The sequence below is a fragment of the Anopheles merus genome, chromosome 3R (assembly GCF_017562075.2).
Source record: "Anopheles merus strain MAF chromosome 3R, AmerM5.1, whole genome shotgun sequence".
Lineage (NCBI taxonomy): Eukaryota > Metazoa > Arthropoda > Insecta > Diptera > Culicidae > Anopheles > Anopheles merus.
This window is the reverse complement of record NC_054084.1, coordinates 45,403,443-45,424,335: the sequence shown is the minus strand read 5'-3', so window position 1 is coordinate 45,424,335 and position 20,893 is coordinate 45,403,443. Positions and strand designations below refer to the sequence as shown.

Below are 20,893 nucleotides of genomic sequence, written 5' to 3'. Positions count from 1 at the left end.
TCGCTGCACGACGATGATGACGATGATGATGGTGATTTTGGGTGTAGCTTGCAGGGCTAGGTGCGGCGCTGGGAAATGGATGGTCGAGCAAAAATAACTAAAGCACGCTTCGTTTGAATTTCGCTCGAAATGAGAAACGTGGCAGCGCGCGGTGCGAGGTGTGTATTTTGGAAGGCACCCATAGATTTTCTCCTTCACGTTTCGAGCCAAGCAAATCGACGATAAAAAGGCCATCGGATGACATTCACTTGGCAGGGGTTGTGTAGGTTTCTGCGGTTTGCCAGTGCCGAAGGCATTGTTGAGGTTTCACAAACAATGACTTTCGGTGGCTAACTGCCACTACCTCGCGGTGGCTAAACTTCGCAAAATTGTTATTTTTTTTTCTTGCTGTTGTTGTAGGTAGAAGGGCGTTTTTGTGTGCTTCCTGCGCAAGGTAACTTGATGCTTTGTTTGAACGAAGGGGTGGGGAAAATTGTTTAGCGGCAGTTTTAAATTATGTCGCCATAATTAATTGATGCTGTCCGAAATAGATTCGATCGAATGAGGGTGCACCTAGGAGGAATGGTGTGTTGGATGGGAGTTAAATCATTTATGACTTTCTTTTGTTAGCTGACGTTGTATGTCCCGAAGCCAAGCAGCCAATCATTTGTTAATTATGTCTGTTTTTCAGCGATGCCGATTTCTGCAGCACCATTAGAGAAGTTGCATTATATGAACATATAAATAAACATGAATTTAATGACAAAAAATATGAGGTAATTTTGAGTAAACTAAAAATAACTTAACAGTGGTAATTCTAAAGAGTTCATTATCATATTTCAAAACATATTTTATTAGTAATATAATCAAATTTTGTCAGTTAATTATGATACATATTATACTGCTTTACTAAAATCATTTAAATAGTTGAAGTAGTAGAAGTAGATCAAATTTCATTGTTGTATGTTTTTTGTTATAATTATATGCATACTTGTTTTATAGGCATGGGTTTTTTGAAAAAGTAAGAAAAAAAAGTTTTATTTTAATAGTTTTATTTCATTTAACTGGAATTTGCGTAAGAGTTTGTAGATTATTGTTTAATATTATTTTTACGCTTGTTCAATGCGACCTTAGAACATTGAACAAAAACACTTAAATAAAAATAATATCAATGAAATGATCAATCTGATACGCATTTTTTGTAATAAAATACACAGCAATTCATGTTGAGATAAGTTGATAGATTTGTTACAGCAAAAATTTGTTTTTCCCTTAATGTATTCGGTAAAACTAATTCTTATGCAAACATCGGTGCAACACAAACACGCGCTGTTCGTTTCTTATTCAGCTCATCTTCTAACGGACGGTGTGAAGTGCAATTTGTTTTGTTTTCACATTCGGTTGCACTCAAAAGCAAGCTGCCACATCTCAAACACACCTTCTAAAGCATTTCAGCACGTCCTTAACGGAACAGCTTAAGAGAAACAAGCTGGTATGAAGTCATTTGGCATAATCTTTGATATGAACAGGATAGCTTCCCTCAAGCAGACCACCTGGTGGTGCAAATCATGCTCTCGAGTGCTGGTTTCGGCATATTTGGTCATAAATAATGATGTGCCGCTCTCACTCTTCCGAACTGCATATTTCCTCCGCACACTGATTTAACTTGTGGAGAATCACATCCATACATGCACGCAGGCACACATACACGAATTTCCACGCACATGTGTCGGTAAACGAGCAGTGATGCTTCCTTTTGTGTTTTTGTGTTGAATAAATAATTATGCCAGCTCTAGGATCGTACAACCATTTGCACAGAAACTGGCTTAGTTTGATTGTTCTTTGTTTTGTAGAATCAGAATGAGAGGGGTCATGGATGGAGCACGTGCTAGGAAAGATAATCTAGAAGTTGCCTCCAGAACGAGCATACCTTTGGTGTTGACGCATTCGGTGCTTCTGGCAACTGACTCGTGCAACGAGCAAGTTCCTATGGTACAACACTGAGGTAAGGAGACCATTGTGCCGTTAAGATGCATTTAAAAGAATGATTTCAAAGTCATCCCACAAGACCATTTTCAAGCGAAAGGATAATTTTTCACTGCAAGCCTTGCGTTGGAACTGTTTTGCATCTGCAAGCAGCCATCGAATGCGTCCCAATGTTGCTTGGGCTGCAAAAGCGATGGGAAAACTTAATGAAAACAATCTCCGATAATGCTAGGCTAGAAGGTAGACTAACCGTTTTACATTAAGTTTCACTTCTAGCCGGGCAACCCCAATGCTAGGTGTCCATGCATTGGGTGAAAGGTGTTGGGGAGAAGCTCGGAGGGGAAGCTAGGAAGGAATGCATTGCATAAAACATAATAGCTTCAATTATTGTGCGCTCAATGACAGGTGCTAGGTGCGGCTGCCTCTCGCTGGCATGAAGCAAGTTTTAATTTATGATTTAATAAGTGTAATTAAAACTGTCAGCCAATAAACGGAGCTCTGATTTATGGCGCAGTTCTGGCAAAATGCAACAATGCGATCGTAACTTATTAGGACGAGTGAGGTGGTTGCATTGTACTAGCCGCCTGCAATGGCGTTTGGCAAACCGGGTGCTCCAACATCAAGGAAAGCAAAGTTGTGTGCGAGAACTATGAGAGCATTGGTTATGATTTTTGGGGGTTCGACAAATACCACCAAAAACGTGACAAAGACTCGTTTACGAGTGAGCGCACGTGTACGGATTGCGAATAACTGCTTAAGATGTTTCGTAACGCCTTGTACTTACTGTAAAGTCTAATTGTTCCATCTGTTTCTCCGCGGGGATTCTTAGCGACACACTTGTACGTTCCATAGTCCGTCTGCTGTATGTTGTAAATGTGCAAACGCATGTGCGTTTTGTAGATTGGCATTCCGACATTGGACTCGGTTCTGGGGTGGATTTGTTTTCAGAGAAGTTGGATTGTGAAAGAGAAACGTTAACAATAAACATTAGCTTTTGAACAAGTACAGCGGATTAAAAAGCAAGATGATCGTTACTTACCTGTACTTCTTGGAGTCATGAATCATGTGACCGTCCTCTCGCGTCCAGTAGTTCAACGATGTCGGATGCGCCTCGGTGAAACATTCCAATGTCACGTTGAAGTACAGCGGAACACCGACCAGCTGATGCGGTATCCACAGCATCGGCGGAACTGAATGTGGAGAGAAAACGGAGACAGGTGTAAAAAATGTACAATAGGGAACGGGACAAACAGGGTGCGTTGAGACAATTTATGAACCACCGTTGCTGATCGTTGACGGAAGGAAATGTTTGTTGGATGGTTTATCTAGAAGTTAGGCCACTGATTTGTTGGTAGTGTAATTTATTTTACCAACCAGTGGTTGTGGAGCATATCAACGAGCTTGTCTAGTTTTGCAAAAAAAAAAAAACCGCTCACGTTCAACAAATACATCAAGCGAAGTGGAAACATAACTGATGTTGTTGTTCATATTTCAGAGTCTTCAAAAATGTCATTCATCCTTGTCGTGAGAGCGGAATGGTTGAAGATAGCAATGGCTTGGTGCTAGCTGAGAAATTTTTCCTGAGGAAAAAATGGACAAATTGGAAGCACACATTTGTGAAAAATTTGTAAAAAACTGTCTTCATTTGTGGTGTCCTGTTCCAGTATGAACAAGGCTTTTGATTTGCAAAGCAATATGATGCTTAATGATTATAATTATGACTATTTATTTATTATTCGTTTACAGATTGAATAAATTCCTGTCGGTAGAGGAATATTCAACAATTAACAATTTTTAGTTTTACAGTTTTAAGTTTTTCACATTTTTGCACACCTACACACACAAAAGACGCTATATATATAGGTCAGAGGCGATAGCAGCAACTATAAACCGTTATTTAATAATTTAAAAAATCACGACATTAAGCCAAAGTTCTTGGATCTACGAAATCCCAAAGATTAAAACTTATTTAATATTAAGAGGGCTGGATTATACAGGGTTTTGGATCAATGTAAGCGACAATTCTCCGATCGACTGGTTTAAAAACTTGATCTAACTCTATGCATCAATTAGTTATAGACAGTACTGCTAAAATGTCTCTTATGCATAATTCATAATATTCTTTCATTATGATCAGAGTGATGAAAATTTTTTATCACCGCACGTAACTTTTTCCAATCTAATAAATAGGTAGCCAATCCTTACACTAATTAATACTAAGTTCAACACACTTAAATTCAATGTAATACAGTGGATACATTGAAATAAGGATTGCATATGCTTGTTAATACCGGACAAGCCAATTAATTCAGTAAATAAAACTCAACTTTCTGTCACCAGCTGCGGACGGTCATGATAATGAAGCTTAATAAAGCGTAATGATTGATTAATTATGTTTTCCGATTCACTCCTCCCAGCCCTATCCAAATAGCAAGTCAAATGTGTCAATTAGTAATCGAAGCTTCAATCAAAATGGTTAACTTCCGGTTCGTGCTCAGCCGGTTTAAACTTGGTTCCATATGGTAGCTTCGGGCAGACTTCACCGGGACAATTTAAATGATCCGAACAGAATCCGTCCGCTCTTTTGAACTTATACGATTGTAGCCAGACATGGAAAGGTCGAGCGTGATTACCCGGGTGAGTTTGATACCGTTAATCATATGGGGATGTGTAGAGTGGTTCTTGAAACGAAGTATGTTCTTCCTTCTATGGTTACAGTTATTACAAAAGTTAGGGCTGGAGATTTTACATTTCATTTGCTAAAGTTACACCATAGTAATAATACATTTATTCAACGTAAAATAAGACAGTGAGCAGAAATTTGCAAGCTTCTTTCCACTTTTTAACACGTATCCCTAAGGCCTTGCTCGTAGCAAGTACCATGGTTGATGGTTCAGTTCGGCAGAATACCAGGGGGACCGTGCTTCGGTAGTGGGATGAATGAATTTTTAATGCCATCCACGTATTTTATTACTTCCGAGGGTGGCAGACCGGCCCCGCTGGATCAGGGGCGATGTAAAAATGAACGAAAAACGAAAAAACCCAACTCTGTAGCCATATTTTTGCTCCCCATTCGTTAAGGATTGCTGGGAGGTATTTGGAGATGTGGTGATGGAATCGGGTAGAAAGGATATGATCATGTGTAAAAGCAACGAAAGACACGGCACCAAGAGACGCAGACGGTAGTATATAGTAAAAAATAGTCAAAAATGGGTTAAAAAACTGGTTAAAGCATTCAGTCGTTTTTATTTGCAGTCAACGATGCAGCCTTTTTCGTTTATCCTTATCATTTTTCCGTTGGATTAGCACTTGTACATTGTCACCTTCAGGCACATTTGTAGGTGCTGTGACACAGATGTCCCTAGGTGGTACTAGTGGTGGTGATAATGCATAAATTTGCATTTTGGTATGAACTCTATGTTGTTTGTTTGAGAAATTTTCATGAGGCGCGGAATCTTTATTTGATTTTCAGATAAATGTTTGCTGCTAATTTAGTTATTATAAAAAGGGAAATAGACATACAGAACTAAACAGATGAAACTGTGCAATGAATTGATCCATTTAGTGAACTGAAATCTGTTCGTTTGTTTTTACGACCATACTTTCCGATTTGTCTAGCCATTTGAAACATGCTGTCTAGTACCAGCAGCGTGGCCATCTAATTGTAGCAAAAAATCCTTTGGATACTCACCGTTCAAAAACGATTCTGACACGAAACACGTCACTAAATGGGTGGCAAATGCAAGCAAACGGTTCAGAAGCGATTCAACCTGGACCGATATTTGTCTTTCCCAATGGACAAAAGGGACAACAGGGGATTGTACAGAGGACGTAAATGGAAATTGAATTTAAATAAATCCACCTAACTTGTACCCGTCTGGAACGAGTAAGGATCCTGGTACGAGTCCTATCGGAATCTGCGATGCCCCAATGCAGTGTTGAGAGAGTGACTCTCAACGTTAGGCGTGTGGTAAAAGGTCAGGTATCGAGGGACTAGACACTAAAGCTGTGGCTATTCTGGTGTGCGGTAGACCTGACGCAAAGTGAAAGGTTAAATCTGGTGTTGAGTGGCTTTAGGTGGGTGAGTTGATACGGTTGAATTGATTGGAATGTTAATAGCAATGCATACGAAGTGTACATTGATTCTACAGTCGAATCACCAATTCTTTATGGTAGAGCGATGCTAAAAATAAACTGTTTTTTTTTTATTTATTTGCGTTATTTTCTACACTTTTGTAAGAAAGCATATTTGATTATTTTTGCACATCAAAATTGAAAAGCTAACAAGTAAAATATCACCAGTAATAGAAATTTGTAATGTTATAATAATAGAGGAAACGGCAGTTACTTTTTTAAACACTTTACAAACTTATTTTCGTAATAAATTGCACTTTCTTATGCTCTAAAGATGAGTACGAGGATTTTTCATGATTTTTAATTAGATGATTTTTATTATTGGCGTGATTAAATTGCAAACACGAGTTTTAAAATATGGGTCTTGATTATATTATTATAATTTGCCAATTATTACAACTGTAGTTCTTCGTTTTGTTATAAAAGTATATTCCGAAAACTTATTAGTTAACATAAGCTTTTCCAAATTCTAAATAACTTACGTACATAAAGGCGGTTCCGTGGTACAGTCTTCAACTCGATGGACTTATTTATGGCTAGTTTGACGTTAATAGTATAGTATTAGTATTGGATAGGATAGTAATGACAAAAATTTACCCGCTGACTGTGAAACCCCATAAAATGTATTAGTAGGAGTCGCCTATATACATCAAACTGAACTAATATTCACTTGAAATTCAATATTAAAATAGTCCCATAAGTAACAAGTAAATTTTATTATAGTTGCCATTATAGTGGATAGACAAAAATGGTCAACGTTGGGCTATTCAAGTCACAAAACGTAATTTGCCACTATTTCACGGCAGGAGCATGTCAAAATGATGACGCGTTGGCCAACGCGAGCCAACTTCCAAAGCAAAACACACACACATACGGATGTGAACTCTGGTGGTGTCGATATATACAGGCAAGTTGCGTGGTATGGTTTGTTGTAGGAAAGAGAGTACAGAGTAAGTTTAAAGGATAAAGCTTAAACCTGCCACCGGAACGTAACACGAACACGATGGGAGGTTATTTTTCGCTAAAACCTCTCGAAAGATAGATGGATGGCTAGATTCGGAAACAGGTGCATGGAATGGCAACCCACCATCAGGTTGACTCCTTCACACCCTCAAAGCATCACTTCCCGAATACGATTGCAGCGTGACTGTGACGCTGGTTGAAGCGCTCACCAACCGACACATTTCAATGAGGAATGCGACCACAGAAAGTACGTACGCTATCGTTCGTATCGTTGTGCCACGAGATCCACGTTCAAATGGATACCCAGACCAACCAGCCATCACTAGGAAGGCATGTGAGGGTCGCGTTTTAAACCATCTCCTATCAGCGGGAGGGGAGGGTAAATGGAAGGCGGAGGCCGTTGAGTGCTTTAATGGCTTGTTGGCTTAAGGCTTGTTGGCTTAAGGCTTGTTGAGAATTTTGGCAATGTTCTGAGGATAAATCAAGCTTCTTCGTTCGTCAGGTTGATGAACGCGGTACATGGTGTAGATGGTGAGATGCACCGTATTGCCTGATGCAAAATACGGGAAGTAATCGATGGATTTTTCATTTTATTTTCTGCTTACGCGCAAATAATCCCCGAGCGAGGCACGATATTCAAATTAGGATTTGTGTTCTTACTGTAGTAGAACCGCGTCTATTGTTTATTTGTTTTGGAGTATTAGAACTGCTTTTGTGAGAGCAAGAAAACATTAAAATAATTTTAGCATGTAAGAATGACGTTTGAATTGTACAACTTTGTCAATTGCGACGAGTATTAGTATAGGGCTCACATCCAACAAGCAAAGGAAGAGAGACACATCAAAAGAAACAAGAAATATTATTGCACGTTTGGCCCGTGCTGAACATTTACAGTGTTATTATAACAAGCTAGGAGCAAAACAGTGTAAACGAAATTTAAAGTAAAGCGTTGAACAAAAATCCAAACAAAGTTTTTTTTCCACCGAATTTATGCTAAAGATCGTGCAATGTCTTATACCGTTTGCCCTTTCTATTTTTTTGGTTACTGGATGGTGTTGAAAAAAAAAACTTCTCACTGGTTGTTTGACGGTGGATATCCAAAACTTCAAAAATCAACGGTTTTCTTTAGATCTGCTAGCGAAGGGAAGCATGTTCATAAATATTTTATTGCTTTCTCTTCCCTCCTCGTCCGAGGTGGGGACGTTTGGAAATTGCTGAATCTTTTCATTTCGTTCATTCTCGCTGGATGCTGGATGGATGTCGACACTGTCCAACAACCACAGCTTGAGCAAATAGGATTCCTTCAAAAGTTGTTGCGTTTTTTTTCGTTGCCGTCCTTCCCTGCAGCGCAAAAACTTTATCCTCTCCAGAATCACGCAGCAAAGACGACGGTCGGTTTTCTCTTTTGATGGGAATTCAATTTGTTGGGCGTGATGATGGTTGTGTAAGAGTATGTTCTAAGGCATCCACTCTGCTAGAGGACAGTCTTGCAGAGACTATCGGATCAAATGTATGATACTGGGAAGAATCTTGCAGAAGAAAAAGATGTTGGGAAAGCGTGTGTTACGAATCCCCCCGGGGGTCATCAAATCAGTAGAAAACGGAACCACTCGATGTTTCGACCTTCGTTATCTTCAAGCAGTGTAGAGCCTGCTTCTGTTCAAGCCGTTTACGAGCGAGGAAATGCTTTAAGTGGCCACATCATCAACACTTTACGGTTCAGCGGTTGTATGCACTCGAGAGCCATTCCCCTCGAGCCCCTGTTGGATTTGCGGTTTTGTGGTGTAGTAGTAAAATGGACGCCTTTATAGCATTATTAAATCGATGACGATTTGATTTTCATGCGACACTTATAGCCTATGTCGGATTGTCTCTTAATTGTGCAAATGTCTGAATCGTTGAGCTAGAGAGAGTGTATTGAAGATGTTTTGATGAGTGGAATGCAGATTATTTTAACTACAAATCTCTGCAATGAAAACATGAAAAACAGATACAGAAAAATGTATGTTTTTTTTAACTAGGTTAACGCTATTATTCCATTTAGCGCTGTTTGTTCCATGAGTAGAAAGGGCAAAGGGCAATGGCGAATGCTGGCAACAATTATGCACACAAAATAAGTGGAAAATGGATGCCCCGAAGCGTCGGAAAGCAGCTCGTCCATTCGTTAAGAAATGATCAAAACGTAAGGACTCCAGTGTGTTGCTGTGCTGGATGAACGTTATAAAGAAGCATAGAAAAAATGAAAAGAACAAGCTAAACGTAACATAAAATAGCTCTTTCATCGAAACAACGCAAATGAGCCGCGGGAAGACATCCGAACTGCTCCCGGAAGGTATAAGCGTGATTTTCCGCGATCTCGTCTGTTTGGAAACTTAATTTCATTTTTGCCACGGATGCCTTCCGGAAATGGGAAACTTTTAGAATAATTGGAGTTTTGTGCTGAGTGCCACTTATTTCATTTAGCATTGTTTTAAGGAATAATCGGCACGATTTCTTGTTGCTCGTGCTCCTGTACAGTTGCTCTCGGTTGGATATTTCTGTGTTGAGAGGGACGAAATTGCAATAGTATAATGGTTTCAATAGGTTATGGAAGTTAAAACATGTTCAGCTGGATGAATAATTGAAATTGTTCAACCAGAGAAAAGGACAACTAAATGGAATGAACATAAAATACCTTTTTGTTCTAAGTATATTTTAATATCATACTTATTTGAAAATATTAAAGAAATATTGGACATTTTCATCATAGTGTATGAACTAACTAAATATAGGGGTTGAAACCCTCTGAATCTCATATTTTCACTTACTACTCATAATGGACACTTTCTTGACTCTTTCCTGGGGACTAGAACTTTATGTGACGGGAATTGATTGATTTGGAAAGATAAAAAGGGTGCCTTAGAGTCCAATTTCCATCATATAGAGTTCGCTTCCCGTAAAATTGTATTTTTCCGAAATATTTAATTTTTTTAAATGTATTTCTTTATTAGATAATAGCATATTTTAAATTTGCTATTAGGAGTTTTTGACCAGGTTAGTTGGCAAATTGATAGCAAAAAATCACACAGCCTAACTAGCAACATAGTTTTTTAATTTTTCATATATCTGTTCTACTCGGCCCCGTTCGGTGTTTTAAAGTGCATTCGTTCAAAAAGAAAAGTTAAAGGTACCATACTTGTATACCCAACGTAGGCACTCCCTTGGTAACTATCTTAGAAGCAATACATTATAGAAGCAGTAAACAAAACATTATGTAATCCTCAGTACTGGTTAATTTTGACTCCACAACAACTTAAAAAAAAGTGTAAACAAGCGGCCATTCATTCTAAATATTTTTAAGTAGCTTTGATTAAGTGATTAAAGTTAACATTACCTTTCGATTACCTTTCGTTAACATTAGCTTTCGATATCTTTGCGGAGGGTTTGAAGGTATGCTATATCTTCGTTTATTTTTATGGATAAAACTATCAAATACAGCTTTCAAGGCACATTCCACTTGATACTAGTAATTAAAAGAGCGTAAACCAGTTGCAATAAAGTCAATGAAGTTTGAAGAACGCTTTGAAACGTCTTGGTACAAACTCATGCTGATTCAACGATGTGAAAGAACTGTACTTGTGAAAAAGAGCTTTGGCTGCAGTAAACACACTAGCGATCTTTTTATTATATACCGGTAACATAACGAATGTTTTCCATTCGTCCAAAAAGGTGCAGTCGCTGAATGCCATTAGGCGTAAAAGAGTATGAATAGTTCAGTTTTAAAGCAATTTTGGTGATCATTAACATCTATATGTTAAGTAAATGTGGGTAATGTTTTTATAATTTATTTAGTGTATATTGATGGCATGATATCCTGAATCAGTACGTTCCTTGTGCAGGGTTTCTTCAACAACAAAATGAAAAAATTTCTTATCAAATCTAATATCAAACCAAGAATTCGTAAGATTCGAAAGACTCTATCATACCAACAGGACAAACGAATGTAGGGTGCAGTGGTTCGTATTAAATACGAGATTAAAGAATTCTCAACGCTCGCCGCCAACACCTACGTAGCCGGAAGTGAAGATTAAAGGGAAAAACTCGTGCAACCACAAAATATGAGGCGATATGAGGTGCACACACACACAAACACACATACACTTTTGTAGTAAACTTTTCTGCCCCCGGGGTAGCAGATGGTCCGTGCGACCTTCTTCCTTGGGTCGAACAATCAGCCTGAGGAAAGGCTAGCGATGAAGGTTCGGATTTGTTTCATCGGTAGCACACAGCAATCTTTCAGTAGCGAAAGCACCGTGGCTCGTTGGAAAAGATGAATCAGAAAGTGTGTGCAAAAACTTTACATCTAAATGCTAATATTTCCGGTGTGTCACATCGGTGTTTCGTTCATGCTTCTGTCGACCGATCGGTCCGATGTGGTTGGAAACTCAGCACAGCACAGCACAGAGTGCAAGACACTGACACCATGCTGTCAACAGTCGCGCTACCAAGACACCGCGTCTCATACCTGCTCGCCTCGGCAGTGGAGGTGGAAAGCAGCAAGAAAAAATTCTTAATTTATATTCAATCATATTCCCATGGTGCGTTCCCGTACCGAACGATCGTGGCACGGCATGTTGCCCCGGAAGAGGAAAGTAACTTTTAGGGAAGAAATCCCAATTCCAGCGACGGTATCCGGCGAGAAGCATTCACACTCCCATTGGAAGCTGATTTTCGATGCTGCTTGCTGTATAATTTGCTTTTAATAAAATTGTTAACAAACATGGATCGGGCTTGGCCCGATGATGAAACTGGCAACCGTCCTTGTGTGTCACGATGGTTACAGTAACTGCGGGACGGGATGGTGTGAATGTGTTTAGCTTTCTCTCACTTTTCCACCGGAAGAAACGCAGGAAGCAAGGAAAACATAAACCACTCCTGGGCACCACTTTGTCCCTTTGGAAGGACATTCGCTCCTTTAAATCGTATCCCATTGGTACTGGGAAATGGGTCGTATTCAAATTTGCACACTTGTCTTGCGGGTGAATTGGGGAGCCTTCGGGGTGTGTTTTGTCGGTACGTTTGCTCAACAGTTGGTCGGATCGGATGGAGCGGGGATCGTTTTGTTCGAGTGTTATAACTGTTTGCCAGGTCATGGCTTATGCAATCGGGTGTCGAGTGCTATCGAACAATTTCCCTCTACTGTCCCCCTGGGGGGAGGTTTGTTTGATTGCACACAGTGTTTGTGGCGTTTGCTCACACTTGTTGCTCGCTGGGTGTTGTTTACTCTCGGGTTTCCATGATGTGTGTATGTTTGTAGAATATATTGTGACTGTGGAAAAGAATGTGATCGGTTCTGCCAAACGGTAGAGAGCTATGATGTTGGTTTAATTGGTAGATTTTTTTTACCGCCGTACAAATTCGCCGCCTGAACAATAATCGTTTGTTTTAAAAATACAAATATTCTGCAAATTGGTTGAACGAAATGCACCATACTATTAAATGCATCTTGCTGTCCTAATATAAAACAATGTATTGACAGTTTTTAGTTGTAAAATGGAACGAGTCAATGAAGTTACATATTCAAATTCAATGTTTTGAGTATACTAATTATTCGGATCAGTCGAAATCGAATTAAATAAACTCAATGACATGTGTTTCAATGGTCTCGTGGTACAGTCGTCAACTCGAAAGACTTAACAACATAGCCTCATGGGTTCAAGCCCCTATTGGACCGTGACGCCATACGTAAGACTGTCTATCCTGCTATGGGGGGAATCAATAAATCACTGCAAGCCAAGGCTACAAGTGGTACAGAAAGGTCTTGACCGACAACGGTTGTTGAGCCAAAAGAAGGAGAAAAGAACGACATGTAAATGTTGATAGAAAATTCAATTGAAACAGCTTTATAGGAAGCTAAACTTGTCATAAAAAAAACTTAAAATGATCAACAAATGTTTTTTTTTATAAATTTAAATTCATTATTTATGACAATAGCAACCAGCAAACGCATATACAGAAATATCACGGAAAAGCTCAACATTCAAGATGTCTCAATTTATTATGAACAATTTATGACTGTTGATCGTTTTAAAGCCTGAGTGAGCCATACTATGAACACGGGCAAAAACAGTGTAAGGACTTCAAAAAAAAAAAAAGATCGTAAATAAAAATATATTCCAAACTACTGCAGACAGCAACAAATGTAAGGTGCTCTATTTAATAATGCAAACCTTCTCCACCTTGCTTCAAGGAAGCTTCATTTATCATTTCTCTTTATCGTTAACGCGTTGCAGGCTGTCACTTTCGATTGGTTTCATTTATGGATATCAGTTTTTTAGCACTGCGGAAGCGAAAGCCAAAATGCAAGCAACAAAATCGTACAGCACACACAAACAAATGATTTTTATCGTTGGCCCATAAAACTGTTTGACAAAAATCCACTTTCAAGCCACAGTAATCTTCCCTGTATCTTCTCAATCCGACCACTACGACACCGATTTTCTTGTCATAACCAAAAGCCACAAGGCATGAGGTTACGTTTCTCTTCGCATCGTCTCACACTCCCTTCAGCACGTTATGTTTGTGTGTGAAAAAACACGAACGAGGAAAAAAATACACCACGACACAACTACCGGAACCTCAAACCATTGGAACGTCCAAAGCCGACATAAAAACCGTCAACCAAAGTGGCAAAATCATGGTTATTGCACTGCCGCTGCTGACGCTTCCAGCTCCCTGGTAAGGAGGAGTAGAAGTTTTTTTGCCTTTTGGCAACACTTTCCCTCTGAACGCTCCATGGTTTTGTGGGAGCAGGAATAGGGAAAGCATAAGAAATAGCCTTGAGTGTTGAGGAGTTGCAAAGGGATGGTGGCATATTCTTGCGGATTTCTTTGCCACTAGTGCGTTGGGTCTAGCGCGCTGAGTAGCGTCGTGCTGTCGGCATGTTGAAGCTAATCCAGATGTATAGGAACGAAAGCATGTTGTGTCGAGTAGTTGTATTAAGAGCATCGGAACAGCGCCGGTGGTCGCACCCCAAGGAAGGTTAGCAGTAGAACCACATCTGTCCGTAAGCCGTAACACCCGACATCCTTTGGCTTCTACAACAGCTTCTACAGACTGTGTTTTTAAGTACATAAAATGTCATAATATATTTGCACTTTGGGTTTTGGAGATTTCTCGGTCGTGGCAGATTTCTCAGAACAGACACAGTCGGCAGTGGATAACGATCAGGGCGACTTTCCTTTTGGTGGTGGTAATATGTGTGTGTGTGTGTGTGAGTATGTTTGGATGTGATTGTAAACATAAACACACTTCCGCTTTCGCTTACCGGCGAAGCCTTTTCACTTGACAGACAGGCTGTCGAGCAGACAGGCTAGGCAGACAGGCTGAACGGGAGAGGTTGATGGAAACTTCCTTAGCTTACCACCCCGTGCCACCCGTACGCATTGACAGGAAGGGGATATGCTGAATGAAGTTATGACGTGTTGGGACAAATATGAGTCAATTTTCGGTCTTAGCTTAGAGTAGAACCACTTCAAGGCTAAGGCAAGATGTGAGCTGTGCGTGAAGAGTACTTGAGATATTGTTTCGGGATTAGGACAAAGTTTTGAATAATTGCTCCAACACTTCGGCACGCTTGCGAGCCGTGATTAATCTGTTGAATGTATCAGAAATTAGCTCACGACCGCTGGGAGAGATATCTGCATAATGGAAATCTAATGTATGTACCTCGTGGGTTTGACAAATACGCTATCGAGAGGCTTTTTCAGGTTTTGCTTTTCAGCAGTTGCCTTCGTTGTTTTTGTTAAATGTACTGATAAAAAACTTAATTTTTAACTGCTTATAATGAAAAAAAAAATTAAGCAAAAAATAGTTTAAGCTGGTACAACTTTTTAAATGTGCTAACCTTTTAATTTTAAGTATGTATCATGTATAATGATGTGAACTGTATTAAGTCATACCTTCACAGAAGAATTGCTCGACGATGGAGTTTATTATCCATTTTGCTACCTTCATTCATTATTTTCTTCAGATGTTCGCTAACGCTAACTAGGAATGTAATTAAGGGTACAGTTTGATTGGATTTGATTGCAGGAACGCTTTCTTCGGTGATAATGAGCGTCTTTCTGGGGTTGATAAGGCTGACTAGCCTAATGCCGGGTGTGTCGAGAATCTTCTAATTAAATCAACTCCATCGCCATCCGTGCGGCCCTGGGAAGGTGAATATTATTTACGTTAGCGTTCACACTCGCCTCGGGAATGCAGGACCACGTACCATCATCATCATCATTCCTCCAATCGAGGTACTAAGCACGAAACTCATAGTGAAAGCTACGCACGTACCATTTCGTAGTTGGGTGAAAGAAAAAAAAAGTTTGCACACCGGGAATATTTGCCCTTGCCAAAGGCTTAAATTTATGTTCGGCGGTATAGCGTGGGATGGAATTGTTGTACAAGATGGAGTTTAGCCTGCCAAAAGAAAACCCGTTTTTGGCTGAAATACCGACCGAAGCAAACTATAGTATTTTCATCTGTGTGGCATTTTGTGTGGACATGGAAAATAGTAAAAAAAAACAAACTTTTCTGTTCCAACACTTTGCGGGATGCGGGAACATTATCAAACATTTTTCCCTTGTGGACATTCGCTTTTTCCCTTGCCATCCTCCGCCGTATGATAGGAAACTACTGTAATTCGTTGCAGATTTCTACAATCACACCATTTTTGCACATCAAAACTCCCATGGGCTTGAAATGTCTGACTTTTTGTTTTTTGCCCATGTCTGGTGGTGGTACAAAACGAGGCCTTTCCCACTGCTTTCTACTGGTCTACCATCCAGCGCCAGTGTTGTCTACACACAGTGTTGATTTTATGACTAGCATTAAAATTATTATGCGATTCATTTTACGATTATGTCTACATCGTGCAAACATTTTCGTGGTCGGATTTTGGTGCCTTCCCTCAAAACGAGGATAATGATGAGGGATGAAGGCGTGCAGCTAACAAATTTTACATTTGTTTTTGGTCAAACCATTCTTCCCTCGCTCCCATCGGTCCTCATTGTACCACTCAAACAATCCAAACCGCGTAGATGTTGCGAGTGGTCGGAATGGCCCCGGCGATGAGTTCCACCGGCTTGTTGAAAGTTGTTTTCCCTTCCACCACCGGAAGCTACTACCACGATTTTGACTCTTCTAGCTGGTGCGGTGTTCCAACATAGGAGTGTAGAACCTAGGAGGGAAGGGATTTTCCAACACACCCTTCCCCCACAGCAGCATGGCATGTGGGTAGGGGACAACAGACAACAGCGGTGGAGGCAATCCTCCCGAGGGGGCGGAACGGGCCAAAGAGCCAAATGGAACAAATTATTGTAACGGCCATTATGTAAATTGGGGCTTAGACAGTTCGCGCTTACGACTTTGTCTGCCACTCTTTTGGGCCGGGCACACTTTAGCGACCGTGTTTCGTTGGTTTGTGATGGGGTGATGGCTGTTTTCGCGCTAGAACTTTGCCTTTGCAAGCTGCTCAGCCAGTTGTTGCTGCTGGGTCGGTAAAGAAGGTAATTAGTTAAGCCGATTGCAAGATAGCGCAGTCATTTGGCGGTTGGTAGAAAATCTGTACAAGAGTTAATGGATGGTGCTTAGGAGTGGTATTGTTTTTTTCCGAAGCTCAACGTGCCAATAAGCGAGAGGTGTCGTACAACACACTACCAGAAAGGGGATGTTTTGAACGACATTAATCTTTGGTATCATTTTTTTCCGCAAAGATCAAACAATGTAACAGACGCTGTTCATTGCAGATCCTTTTATTCTTGATATATTGACAGTAAGGATGATGTTTGAGGGAAATTGCGCATAAGGAATCAAGATAAAATAATTTTCTAATTTTTTAACGTTTTATTTAGGGATAGCATTGGGATAGCTTTTTCTTCTTTTATTTGGCGTAACGTCCTACGCAGACATGCCGGCCCTATACAGAACCCATGATGGCCATGTTATTGAGTCGTTTGAGTTGACGACTGTACCACGGGACCCTCCGTTAGGTTAGCATTAGTATGATAATTGTAACATGGCCAATACTGCGATGATAATTTTTAGTTTCTTCCCGCAATTAAAACACAATTCCATAATAGTAAGTTCTTCACAATATCTCTAATTGAAGATCAATACATCATTTAACCATAATGAATAAAAATGGAAGTTGCTTACATGGCAATATTTCATAGAATATAGAATATTTCATGGCAATATTTCATAGAATATAGATTAAAATTTATTTTACAATCCTATAAGATATCATGCATCATTTTAATGTTAATTATATTTGAAACAAGTCATAAATGTTGTGGCTTATCAACCTAACCCCTTTACTCAATAACGGCACATGTATCATTACCATCCAAGACGAGCTTCGTCGAACAAAGATGAATCGATTGACGACGTTTGAAGTGCCATTTAATGGATAGCATCAAAGCAACACTGACCATGATGGTGGTCAGCTGCTTAGATGGGTTCGCTTGCCTAATCTTGCCATATTTGTACAAGCGTACTTGAGCAGCATCATAAGCAGGCCGGTTCGATCCTCGACCTTTCTCCGGGGGGAAAATCCAGCTTCTTCCAGCGGCTTGGGTTAGTTTGGGTCACCTGAAGCCGGCTGGTCAGGCGGTCAGTAAATGATGATTGTCTTCATTAGCAATAATCGTTATCCCACCGGTAGGGAGGATATGCTGCATCATCAATTACGTTGCCGGAGGATGTCGATAGAGCGGTGGTCTGCAGGTAAGAGAAAGTACACTAGTGGTTGGGAAATAACCTTTTCCCTAGCCGACTTCTCTGACAACCACCTCGTGTGAGAATCAATGTCCATACGTGCCACAAACCAACCGAGACATCGCAGGGGTAATTTTCGACACCATTTAACAGGTTGACTACACGATCAATGCTGGTCAACCTTTAACCATTGGACGCCGTTGGCCAACGTGTGCAATCACTATATCGGAAACATTTTAATGGATGGGGTGAACGGGAAAAAAAATCAATCCGTTACCCACATCGCAATGGATAAGGCAAACGGAAGAAAACTGGCAATTTATTTGATTGCAACCGGGTTTCGCCCACTGCTGTAGTCTTTTTCGTGGTGGCATACCGGTGCGCCTTTCCGTTTTTCCTCTTCATTCCTACCGATTGAGCTTGGGCTCAATCAAATGTTGCCTTAAATTGTGTAATTTAGATTATTAAGCCACTGATGTTCCCAACCAGATAACAGTCCCGCTCCTCTAGCGTACTCGCACGCTGAAGAACCGGAAAAGTCTATTGGCAAAATTTGCTCCCTTGCTTGCACCGTCGTTCACGGTTTGTTATGCCATTTTCCGGCACAAATTCGTTTGGGGATAACCGGCTGGAGCACCAAAGCTTATCCGCCTACCTACATATATACATGCCTCACGTACACCTCATCGGAAGTGTCGTACTGAAATCAGGCAGGTCAAAGAATGGCAGGACGAACGCTCCATGCGTTACAGCACAGACAGACCCGTTCATTGTCAGTTCCTCCAGCAACATCGAAAGAAACGTTGCAAGAAGACAACAGAGTTTTCCTCTTCGTTTGGTTCTCTTTGTATCCATCCCCATGGCCTGAGGTTGAAGGAAAGTGTGAGGATACGCCGCACTACGGTGCAGTTGATTTTACCTCAAATATTTATTTTTATTATTTCGTTCACACCTTCCCAATCATCCGCTCAACCGTGAATCGGACCAGAGACTTTCCGAAAAAGTGGGAATGTTCCTTTAGCCGCTAGGTTGCGGGTTGGTTGGGGATTATGGTGGCATTATTGAGTATCTTTCTTGCTGCTAACGCGAACAGAAAACGGCTACCATCGAGAGCTCCACCTGCTTCGCAGCAAAAGGCCCCCGGGGGTGTAGAAAATTCGGGTCCGTAGCAATCCGCACCAACTTAACGGTTGATCCTTTTCACAGAGATACTTATGCCCCGGGTGTGTTGAAGTGTTGAAGATTTTCGTAATACATCGATAGGGGAATGCGGAATGATGTGTTGCGTTCGACAGATCAATGAAGGGGGCGTTGTTCTCCCTTTGTTAGAGCTCATGTAGAGATAGCTGTTGTTGTAAGGATGCTTTCGTTTGTGCATTCCGGCGTGTGCTAAGGAAGTAGAAGAAAAAAAGGAGGGAAAAAAGAGCCCCGGAAGGAAAATCCCGGAACAAGATCAGTCTTCAATTCTTCAGACAGTGTAGCTTTAATTTTTTATCCAATCATCATGTAACATTGTCCTGTTTCCGGTTTCCACACGATGGAGTATGTACTGGCAGTTCCGTTCTTTGGCAGCAGTTGGGCAATCCGCCCCAAGAATGCCGTCAATGAATATCGACAGTTTCCCTTTGCAAGAAAGATATCGTAACTCAGCGACTCAGTGATGTTAAATTCACTCTGCACCACCCTCGGAATGTAGGTTTCTTCGCATTAAACCATTTCCCACGCGTGGTGTCTTTATGGTCTGGGAGATGTTCATGGTCGTCATCGCTTCAGGCGCCTCTTGGTCGTGGGTCGTGATCGATACGTTCAAATGTAAAATTGGATGGTAGTCGATGTCTCAAAAAATCGAAGCCAACACTATCGCGTGCAGACTCACAACGTCCGTGCGAATGATTCCCATTTTTCTTCGATTTTCGCTCAAAAGATTTAAATTTTCCTTTCGACATTATTCCCCTTTTTAACATTTTCATTCCATTACCAGACGAGGCAGCATTGAACATTTGCAAAAAAAAGAAAGAAAAGAAGACGGTTGGATTTTTGGCTTAGCAATGTGAGCATGAGAGACATTTAAAGTGAAAGTGGTGACTTTAATGCTGGAACGATTTCGTGCACCGTTGGAGATGCTTTATACGCGCTACCATTTACCGTGTGTCGTCTTTCTTAACAGTGCGTGACAGAGTTACGGGCGAAGGATATGTTATCTTTAATCACATGTAGTTTGATTGATTAAATCCATTGATTGGATGTAGGACAGCTTCAGATGGGCTCAACAACGATAACAAAGGCAAAGCAATGTGTGAAGAAAAGCATGATGGAATAATATTGGTTATACGTCAAAGTATCGAGAAAATGTATGTCACATATTGATCATTTCGTTGAATTTAAATCATGTTTAAATTTTGTACCATAAAATTAATTTTGTTCTTAAAGCAACTAAAAGTATTTTATTTAAGATAAAAAGAAAATCTCCTTTCCTTTTTAATTAGCTAGCACGAATTACTGCGCTGTTTCTTCTTCAATGGCTAATCAATTATGTAAACAGCAATGTAAACGATACCACTGCCGGTATGGTAATTTGCTGAACGTTCTCTCCACGGAAAAAGAATGAAGAAAACAAACAAAAAAAACGAAGCCCGATCGCTAGTTGAAATCGCTTTCCAAACGATTGACATAAGCTACCGGAACAGCGAAATGGAAGCGCAATATAAAATTCAAATTAATACCCGTCAAAATCACCTATCCACTCGTGGTCAACACGTCAGGGGGAGGTGGTTTGTTGGGACGCTGTTGTGCTAACAACGTGGCTGACACCTCTAATGGTTTCAAGTAGCAGCTTCTCTACCGTGTGAAAGGGAGGGAATGGCATCATTCCTTCAACTGGGCAGAGGGTAGGGGGAAAATGGCCGATTAGTGTTTTTAATTTCCATACTTCGTCCAGGATTAAGGCAACCGCATTGGAATGGAATTATTTCAGAACAGTTGTTGCTTTTGCTTTTGTTTTCATTCTGTTTGCTGCATGCTATGCTTACGGCTACCAGGGAAAATCACATTCACTTCGTGTGCTTGTTTGTTCGTATTTTTGAGC

At 40.5% G+C, this 20,893-nt stretch overlaps 1 protein-coding gene across 4 annotated transcripts in view; it reads right to left on the bottom strand.

Annotated features, from left to right (window-relative positions):
• LOC121597141 (lachesin-like) overlaps positions 1 to 20,893 on the bottom strand; it is a 70,241-nt gene that overhangs the window by 12,348 nt on the left and 37,000 nt on the right. For all 4 annotated transcript variants that reach the window (XM_041922693.1, XM_041922692.1, XM_041922691.1 and 1 more), the window contains exons 7-8: positions 3,005 to 3,155; positions 2,750 to 2,892 (exon numbers count right to left, since the gene is read on the bottom strand). In XM_041922693.1, the coding sequence (XP_041778627.1) occupies positions 2,750 to 2,892; positions 3,005 to 3,155 (294 nt within the window). The remainder of the gene's footprint in view (positions 1 to 2,749; positions 2,893 to 3,004; positions 3,156 to 20,893) is intronic.